This window comes from Plecotus auritus, assembly GCF_963455305.1.
Source record: "Plecotus auritus genome assembly, chromosome: 6".
NCBI lineage: Eukaryota > Metazoa > Chordata > Mammalia > Chiroptera > Vespertilionidae > Plecotus > Plecotus auritus.
In genome coordinates this window covers 88,088,577-88,099,383 of record NC_137773.1, presented here as the reverse complement: position 1 = coordinate 88,099,383, position 10,807 = coordinate 88,088,577, and the positions used below count along the sequence as shown (strand labels likewise).

Sequence of the window (10,807 nt, the reverse complement as noted above, 5' to 3'; positions counted from 1 at the left end):
GTCCTCCCAAGATTACTCACCCTACTCATTGTATCTAAAGATAAAAATTCCAATAAAGGACTAATGAGGCAGGCAATAGAGGCTGCTCTGGTCACTAGAGCCAGGGAGCCCCTTAGCCCTCTCTTTCACAGTTAAACTGTGTGGGAGTAATCTGTTCATCCATGGTTCAGGGGCTGCTGGTCAGTCTGGCACCAATTATTAGAAGTTGAATTATTAATCACCACTAACTTATCAATACAAATTCTCACTTGTGTGAAATCAAGAGAGGTGCAAGAATTTCCATGGAATTGTGGTATGAAGAAACTGATATAAATAATAATATAATAGAAATATAAAATATACAATGTAAAATATTTAACAGGAAAATAAAATATGTTAAGTTATAAATATATCTTAAATATATATTTTACATTTGTCAAATTTATATTAAAATATATAGACATAAATTTATAAATGAAATAAAATGAAGTCTTCCCTCACATAATAATGTGCATCAGTAAAATGTTTTAGGTCAATGTATGTACTGCATTAAGAGACTTAAACACAATGTTGTGGTAAGGAAGTACATTTCAGTGATAACGTATATAGTATACTGGTTAGGCAAGGTTTTAAGAAAACTGCTTATGGGTATGTAAGTCAACATTGACAAAAAAAGAAACATGCCCACCAAACTAATGACACTGGTTGCCTTTGGGCAATGAGTATTCATAGAAATGGGATTGAATTAAGATCCCAAGAAAAATCAATACTTATCGGTAATGTTTCAAATCTCTCTACAACATGAGATCTGAAGGAAATACTGTTAAATGTTTATATTTTTAATGTGGGTGGTGGGTGTCAATGGCAGTAATAATAGGTAATAGGTAATATCAGTGGAGTATTACCTAAGTGTTGGGCAGTATTCTAAGGCAGTGTTTCTCAATCCTGGCTACACACCAGGACAACCAAGAATCTCACATGTAGGGATGCTGCATAAATTGGTTCTAGGCTGAGGCCACAGTATCCGTATATTTTTAAACAACCACGGGCAAATACATCAGTCAACTGGAAATAATAATCACTGGTTTAAGCAACTAAAGTGATTTTTTAAAACTTCCTTACAATAAACCTTAAAGGTAGCTTCAATAATTATCTCAATTTTACACCAGAGGAAACTGCCCATATATATTTACATTGTTCTATTTTGCATTTTTCCTCAATTGAATCATAGTGTGATCTGTCAAAATAATAAACTTTCTGGTAGCTGAAGAAAGAGAATTTCAATCACTGTGTCAGAAAGGATTGATATCAAAATCTATTATCTAGGCACTGGAGGCTGGGTGCACAGATTTGTGCACTGGTGAGGTCCCTCGGCCTGGCCTGTGGGGATCAGGACAAAACTGGTTCGCCGACATCCCTTGAGGGGTCCCAGATTGTGAGAGGGTGCAGGCCAGCCCTAGGGAACCCACTGGTGCACGATAGGGGCTGGAGTGGGACCATGGGAGGGCTCCAGGGCATGTCTGGCCCATCTTGCCCAGTCCCGATTGGCAGGACTCCAGCAGCAAGCTAACCTACCAGTTGGAGCATCTGCCCCCTGGTGGTCAATGAGTGTCATAGAGACTGGTCGAGCGGTCTAACCAATGGCCAGACACTTAGCATATTAGACTTTTATTATACAGGACTAGAGGCCCGGTGCACGAAATTCGTGCACGGGAGGGTGTGTCCCTCAGCCCAGCCTGTACCCTCTTCAATCTGGGAACCCTTGAGGGATGTCCGACTGGGATTGGGCCTAAACAGGCAGTCAGACATCCCTCTCACAATCCAGGACTGTTGGCTCCCAACTGCTCACCTGCCTGCCTTCCTGATTGCCCCTAATCACTTCTGCCTCCCAGCCTGATCACCCCATAATCACTCTCCTGCCAGCCTGATTGATGCCTAACTGCTCCCCTGCCACCCTGATTGCCCCTAACTGCCCTCCCCTGCAGGCTTGGTCACCCCTAGCTGCTCTCCCCTGCAGGCCTGGTCACCCCCACCTGCCCTTCCCTGCAGGCCATCTTGTGGTGGCCATCTTGTATCCACATGGGGGCAGCCATCTTTGACCACATGTGGGCAGCCATCTTGTGTGTTGGAGTGATGGTCAATTTGCATATTACTCTTTTATTAGATGGGATAAGAAATCTCGGTCTTAAACCTGGCAGTGGGACCTCCCCAATGCTAAACTCCTCAACTATAAATAGGAGGGATTATGATCAGAAAAACAAAACTAACAGTCATATATGAAAAGGTGCTCAACATCACTATCCATCAGGGAAATGCAAATAAAAATCACAATAGTACATAATCTCACACCTATCAGAATTGCTATTATAAAAAAGAAAAGTCTCATAAGTGGTATCTAATCAACACAATAAAATGATGCACAAAATAGATTCAGAGACATAGAAGAATGGAACACACTGATAAATCTCAGATGGAAGGTGGTGGTGGCTAGGGAGAGATTATCCAAATAATTTATATGCATATATGCATAATCCGTGGACACAGAGAACAGTGTAGTGAAGGCCTGAGCATGGGATTGGGGTGGGGGGGGGGTCTGGACTGGAGGGGGGTCAATGGGGAAAAAAGGGTGACATTTGTAATACTTTCAACAATAAAGATAAATTAAGAAAAAAAAGACACGTGTTGGTGAGGATGTGAAGAAAAGGGAACCCTGGTACACTGATGGCGTGAATAAATATCCTACAGTCATTATAATAAACAATATGTGGCTCCTCAAAAAATTTTAAACTAGTACTAATTGAAAAACAACTTCCAAATGACTTTTAAAGGACAACTCTCATGCTTGAGTAATCACTTATTTCTATGAAGGAGAGACAGAAAACCAAAGAATGGTAAAACCCATGAAGATAACTATCACATAAAAATATTTTCTGATTATGAACATTCAACTTTCATTTAGAATCCAGATTACACAATCCTGTCTTTTATACAGTGTTGAAAATACTCTAAATAAAGGAACTAACTAACTAGCATTGTATTTTAATAAAAGAAGTTATATGTAGCTACTTCTTAATTTCTTAAAATTAGAATAATTTTTATTTCTTAAAGGGGGATGGGTGTTTCTCCTTCTATATATATTTTAAAGAAGTAGCTGTGTTTTCCTGTGATTATGACTTTGTTATCTCTAATGTTCTTGCTCCTCTGATACTTTTCAATGGAGTTTCTGGACAGTGAAGTGTATATAGAAAGAGGTGAATAACATGGAAACCAATAAAGAAAGACAATAGTGTGGTGAAGGCCTGGGGCTGGGAGCGGGCAGGCTGGAAGGGTCAATGCGGGGGAAAGGGTACATCTGTAATACTTTCAACAATAAAGGCACATTTAAAAAAAGAAAATAAAAAAGAAACAGTTCTAATTAAATAGGATTTATCATACTGAGAAATATTGGTAAAGGTACTGGAGTATATGACCTCAGGGGTGAATAGCTTGAATACAGAATATGGATACAATGCTGTGTGCTCATTTACTTATTTTCCTTTCCCCAATCCTCTTCTAAAGGTGTCCTGGCTACATAGAACCACAAAATCTAACACGTGTCTCAGAATTCTTCCTCCTGGGTCTCTCCGATGACCTGGGACTGCAGCCTCTGCTCTTGGGACTCTTCCTGTCCATGTACCTGGTTGCCATGTTGGGGAACATGCTCATCATCCTGACTGTCAGCTCTGATTCCCACCTCCACACCCCCATGTACTTCTTCCTCTGCAACCTGTCCTTGGCTGACATCTGTTTCATTTCTACAACTGTTCCAAAGATGATTGTGGGCATCCAGACTCACAGCAGAGTCATCTCCTATGGGGGCTGCCTGACACAGATGTCTTTTTTGATCCTTTTTGGATGTATGGATGGCATGCTTTTGACTGTCATGGCCTATGACCGGTTTGTGGCCATCTGTCACCCTCTGCACTACTCAGCCATCATGAACCCATGCCTCTGTTGCTTCTTAGTTTTGATATCATTTTTCATCAGCCTTTTGGACTCCCAGATGCATACTTTAATTGTGTTACAACTTGCCTGCTTCAAAGATGTAAACATTTCTAATTTCTTCTGTGATCCTTCTCAGCTCCTTCATCTTGGCTGCTCTGACACCTTCACCAATAACATAGTCATGTATTTTGTTGGTGCCATTTCTGGTTTTCTCCCTATCTCAGGGATCTTTTGCTCTTACTATAAAATTGTTTCCTCCATTCTGAGATTTCCATCGATAGGTGGGAAGTATAAAGCCTTCTCCACCTGTGGCTCTCACCTGTCAGTTGTTTGCTTATTTTATGGAACAGCTATTGGAGGTTACCTTGGATCAGCACTGTTGCCTTCCCCCAGGAAGGATGAGGTGACCTCGGTCATGTACACTATAGTCACCCCCATGCTGAACCCTTTCATTTACAGTCTGAGGAACAGGGACATTAAGAGTGCCCTATGGAGGCTCTACAGCAGAACAGTCTACTCTTAATATCTCTGCAATCCCTATGGAGTGTAGTTGGAAAATCTAGCAAAACCAAACATGTAGACCAGTGAACACTGTTGCCTTAGTCATATTGTGTTTAGTCTCATGGTTTTCATTCCTCTCCATGCTTCACATATGAACTTTATTTCTCTTGATTTGACTTTAATTGAATTGCAGAGTAATCTGGGATCCTTTGTACGCCATCATAATTCCATAAGAAATGCATTGACTCTGGTATCCAGGTGAAATATACAATTCTCTTAGTAAATACTTAAATGTTACATCTTTCCTCATGGCTTTCTGGTATTTTCCATACACATTTTGCATCTGTCAAATCTAAGTATTCAGGTAATTTCTGAGGATGCAGATCACTGGTTTATAATGATGGATTTTATTGGAACCCACTGGGGAATTTTATAAATACTGATGACTGGGTCTGTTGGAGGAGTTCATGAAGATGTGACTGCCATTGGACCCAAGAGCTGCCCCTGGGGAATCTGGGGAATCTCCTGTCCTTGGAATGTTCATTTCACTTGCCTACCCTTCTCCAGACGCTGGCCTAAGGATATACCCTCGAGCTAGTTATGTTTTGTTGAGACCATCTAGATTTTATACATCACTGAACCCAGTTAAGGCCTTTATTGTATATGAACTTTTAAGATTTGGTGGGCAGGTATATAGATATACTTGTCTTGTGGCTACCCTAGACAAGCCTTGCATATAAATTCACTGGTTTATGAAAACTGCCACCTCCCGGTCTGTAGTGAGCTTTCTTTGGTCTCTCCCTGCTTTCCATGCATGGGGGCTGGTTCATATTTCACCTGAAAGTTCCTTAGATTGAGAACCAACGTAGTATCCCTTATCAAATATTAGTTGCCTGTGTATGCGGTGGTTTACTTCTGGCCCTAGATTCTGTACCTTGGTCTTTTTTGTCCATTTTTAATCTATTCCTATATCCCATTGTGGCAATCCCTGCTCTTCTTCTTTGCTTTTAGCTGTGTCTTTATGTCTAAGCTTAGCCATTCTCTGGGTGGAGTGAAATAAAACAGGTCTTTCCTATGGGGCACTAAAAGACTTGGTAAACTAGTTGCTCACTCTACTCTCCCTTCTTCCACCAGGTTAACAACTTTTTCTAGCTTGGAGTTTCCTGTTGTTGCTGAGTAGCCTGGCCTAGGTGATGGCATGATGCAGGAACTATGAAGCTGCTCTTTGCTTCCTTTGGTGTGGCTATTCTAGGTGTTTTGTTCCACTGTGTTGCTGACGTTCTATAAGTGGACTCTTGAGCTCCCCCAGAGCTGTTTTCGTTCATGGATCTAATTGTTGATCTTTGCAGGGCAATAGAGGCCGTTATCTCCTACATCACCAACTTGGTTTTGCCACATTTTCTTCCTATCAGTTAATGACAGACCGATCTCTAAATTCCTCATCCAGAGTTATCGGAGGCAGGAGGACTGCATGAGTAGGATGTGGGAGGTCGCAAAGTACCATCATTCCCATACTCACATTATCAATTGGAAAAAAACAACAACAAAATAGGCCCCAAACACACTTATATAAATTTTAGGATCTGTGGACACAAAGCTGAAGAAAAATTCATCCTGGGATAGGTTAAGCTCTTCTCAATGACAGAAATCAGAAGCCATTGGAGACATTTGTTGAATCTTGGCACAGAATGGCTGCAGCTTGATGTGAGAGACCCAGGTGATGGAAGGGAAACTATGCTGGTTTTTTTGGACTGTGTGTCCTGAGGGAACATGGTGGGGTTCGCAGAAACGCCAAAACAGAGGCAATTTCTACTCATGTGCCAGTTTATTGCAGGAAATTTTGCTGAGAGCATTGTGGTGTGATGGATTGTGGGCTATCTGGGAAGCAGAGCTATCTCTCCAGTGTGTGGTCCTTAGAGACCAATGTCCTGATAGAGGGTGAGGCCTGCATGGTGGGCAGATTCCAATATGCTCCCAATGACCTCCACTCCTGTATTCACACTGTTGTGGAAACCCATTCTCTTTAGTGTGTCTTGGGCCTACTGACTTGCTTCCAACCAACACAACATGGCAAAACTGATGAGATGTCACTTCTGATATTAGGGTACAAAAAGGCTTTATATTCCTGGCCCTTGTCTCTTGTAACCTGTCCTAATGGGAGCCACAGCCATGCCTGAACTTCCCTGTAGGAGGCGCATTAGACAGAGGACTGAGCAAGGCCTCTAGCCAACAGCCCACAAGGAACTCCCTCCTTCCAAAAGTGAGTGGCTTGGAATAGGTCAACTCCAGTCAAACTTTGAGGGGACTGCAGCTCTAGCTAACACTTTGATTGCACTCTTGTTGGGAACCCTGTTTAATTTAAGAGAAAGTCAGTAGTGTTTTAGTGTATCCAAAACATCAATGAACAAGAAAAATCAGAACTTGGTCTGTCATTTAAATAAGCAAACAATCCCTTACTTGACTTGGGGTGCTGAACACACATTACAACATACAGGTGACATATTATAGAATAGTACATGTGAAACCTATATAATTGTATTAATCAATGTCATCTCCAATAAGTTCAAGAAGAAAAAGGAAAAAGAAGTGAAAAAAGAAATGAAAAATGTATTGTGCTGCAAACAGCATCTTGCACACAGTAAAACCTCAATATACAATACTTATGTCTATTAAAAATAAAACCTAAAAAAGGGAAATAGACTTTTCCTTTTAAAGACAGAAGTCTTAATGAAGAAAATGGAAATAGTTATGGTTCTTGTTAGAGAACGCCTAATTGTCCCTAATTTATATGATTAATACAATGATTTTGCAGATGTCAAAGTCAAAAAGTCATGACTTGCAAAGAGTCTGCATTCTATATTAAGATTTTTGAAACTGGAAGTCAGAAGCAAATTGTACAGATGTGCTTTCTCCTGAGAAGAGGCAAATCCCAGACCCTCCTAAGTACATTCTCTATTCTCCGTTTCCTCTTTGTTAATATTAGGAAGTCCTCAGAGGTTAGGAAAACAATGGACCAATTTCACTAATTATGACCTCTGTGCATTGAGTGCTCAAGGCCATACAGGCTGCCATTCCTAGTTAAGAGTCATATGTGTGGCTCTTCCTCCCAGAATTGAGACCTGCTTCAGGAGATCCATGGCTGAGTCTGACTTCACACCAGTCCTGAGGACAGAGCCTCAGCCTTCTCATTACCAGGCAGGAGAGGGCAGTGGATCCAAAGTCTTAGGTCATGACTCAGCGGAGAGACAGCACAAACCAGTGAGTGGCAAGGGATATGGTAGATGGAGGGGCAATTACAGAGAAACTTGTTTCCTCATTTTCAAGGCAGCAGGACAGCTGAGATAGCCAGATGGGAGGGCACTGATAAGCAAAGTTACAGCCCAGAGGCCTATGAAGTTTATGTTATTTTTTTCCCTTGGAGATTTTAGAACTCTCATTCAGAATCCTGCTCTTCTCCACTACCATTCCAAAGTCATTGCCCATACCAGAGCAGGAACCAGACTTCTTCATTCCCTAAGCATTCCAGTATGATCATGAATGCTGTGGTTATGATCATGACAGTGATGAGGAGAGTAACCATAATTTCACACAACTCCATTGATGGTTTCCTTGTGCCAGATTCAGAGCTCGGTGTTATGTAGCTTCCATTTTCACCTGCATAATACCCTCAAGATCAGGGTATACAACTATTGTTATTTTAGAGTTGAGGAAAGGAGCAAAATATTCCTATTCAATTTGTACCCAGGTTCTTGGGCAAAAAAGGTGGAGTCAGATTTGGATAGTGAGACGCTATTCACAGGACACAGGGTGCAGAACGATGTCTTTCCCTACAATTTAGGTTCACATGGCTATTGAGCTCTTGAAATGTGGCTACTCCAAACTGAGATGTGCTGTCTTTATACTAGTAAAACACCGGATTTTGAAGACGTATAAGAAAAGATTGTAAAATATCTCACTGTATATTGGTAAAACTATGTTTTTGGTATAATGGATTAAATCAAATAGGAAAATTAAAATAAACCAAAAAAACCTCCTGGCCAACCTACTCAGTCTATCCTTTTTCTTTCCAAGTCACTCCAAGCGCATGCCTGTGGGGAAGCAACTGATTCTCATTTATTTCTGATTGCCCAGCACCCACTCTGTGGTTGGCACACAGTAGGCAACTAAAACAAACAAAAACATATACACACTCTGTGAAATACTGATTACATGTTTTTAGTGTATAATAATACAGCATAGTCCATATGGCTGAGACACACTGGCGGTCTTGCTGCCTTGGTTTCATCACTTCCAGGGATGTCCTGTGACTAAAGAAATGAATGAGATTCATCATTTTCCTCCAAGCACGCTTCCCAGAATGACTAATTGAAACTGATGAGGGGGCTTTGAGAACTTCTGATTTGTAGCTAAGTTGGACTGAAGTCTGTTTTTATTTTGTTTATTTATTTTGCTCTTTCGATTCTGCATACAAGTGAAATCATACGGTATTTGTCTATCTCTGTCTGACTTATTTCACTTGGTATAATACCCTCTAGGTCCATCTATTCTGTCACAAAAGGTGAGATATCATTCTTTTTTACACACAAAAAATGGACTCAGAGTGTTTATTACATAGTTCTTATAGCGTGCTTATAAATACTACAAGTCAAAGAAATTAATCACGCTGCATTTGGATAAAATAAAGTACATTTAATTGCTTATTAGTGTCCTGGAACTAATAAGGACAATAATAAAGAGCATTTTGTTAAGAGAGATGGATACTTCTCATTCCTTTTTTTTTTTTTTCCTATTTAGGAGGGTATTGATAGGCTAGTGTGTGCTTATGGATTTATAAAGCTCTAAATAACTTTAATCCTCTCATTTATTCAGCCCATATTTTCCAAAGTGAAGCATGCAGTAATAGGCTCATGGAGCAAAACGCATATGCAAAGAGTTCTAAGAAGAATGTTTGTCATAACCAAGAAATATTACTAAAGAGGCATGGTCCTTAAGTGTGAAAACTAGGAATTGCTTAAATTCAAAATATAGACACACTAATGTGCTTGTTTCCTTTATACCAGCTCTCAAGTATTTTCTAAAAGGTGTCTCTGCTATGTGGAGCCCCAGAATCTAACAGGTACATTGGAATTCCTCCTTCTGGGCTTCTCAGATGATCCCGAACTGCAGCCTCTAACGTTCAGCTTGTTTATGTCCATGTACCTGGTGACTATGCTGGGGAATCTGGTCATCATCCTGGCCATTGGCTCTGACTCCCGTCTGCACACCCCCATGTACTTCTTCCTCTCCAACCTGTCCATGGCTGACATTGGCTTTTCTTCTACCACCGTCCCAAAGGTGATTTTGGACATTCAAACTCGTAGCAGAGTCATCTCCTATGCTGGCTGCCTGACTCAGTTGTCTTCTTTAAATTTTTTTGGATGTTTGGACAGTGCGCTCCTAACTGTGATGGCCTATGACCGGTTCGTTGCTATCTGTTATCCCCTGCAATACCTGGATATCATGAACCCCCGTGTCTGTAGCCTGCTGCTTCTGGTGTCTTTTTTGATCAGCCTTTTGGACTCCCAACTGCACTGCTTGATGATATCACAGCTTTCCTTTTGCACAAGCATGGAAATTCCTCATTTCTTCTGTGACCCTCCTCAACTCCTCGAGCTTGCTTGTAATGATACCTCTACTAATAAAACATTACTCTATTTTATTGGGGCCATCTTTGGTGGCATTCCAGTCTCAGGTATCTTTTTCTCTTACTATAAAATTGTATCCTCCATTCTGAGAATCTCATCGTCAGGTGGAAAGTACAAAGCCTTCTCCACCTGTGGTTCTCACCTGTCAGTTGTTTGTTTATTTTATGGGACAGGCCTTGGGTTGTACCTCAGTTCTGCTGTCTCACATTTTCCCAGGAAGGCTGCAGGGGCCTCTGTGGTGTATGCTGTGGTCACCCCTATGCTGAACCCTTTCATCTACAGTCTGAGGAACAGGGACATCAAGAGGGCCTTGCAGCGATTCCTTAACAGAATAGCCTAGTCTTAATACATGGGCCATTATAGATTTTTTCTTATTTAATTAATTAATTAATTAATTAATTTATTTATTTATTATTAATTTTGTCTGTGGATTAGAAATGACTCAAAACAAACATTGGTAGTTGGCAAACCTCTTTTTGGTCAGACAATTTTTGTAGCTTACGGCTTTAAATCCTCATGATATATTATGTCTAAAAATAATTTATTTGGGCACATCTTTGATGGGATTAAGGGAGTATTCTGGGATTTTATGTATGTCAAAGTCACCACACAATTTAATCCTTTTACAGTATGGAATTTTCTGTATTTGTTGCCTATGA

General features: G+C 40.6%; 1 protein-coding gene across 1 annotated transcript; it reads left to right on the top strand.

The window, feature by feature from the left end:
- Window positions 1–3,541: 3,541 nt before the first annotated feature.
- Window positions 3,542–10,488, top strand: LOC308251726 (olfactory receptor 7E178-like; the record flags this gene model as incomplete). Its single annotated transcript, XM_080675446.1, has 3 exons — window positions 3,542–4,474; window positions 4,658–4,722; window positions 9,525–10,488. Exons 1-3 carry the CDS (start codon window positions 3,650–3,652, stop codon window positions 10,486–10,488), a joined length of 1,854 nt encoding a protein of 617 aa, XP_080531572.1. The 5' UTR covers window positions 3,542–3,649.
- Window positions 10,489–10,807: the final 319 nt, after the last annotated feature.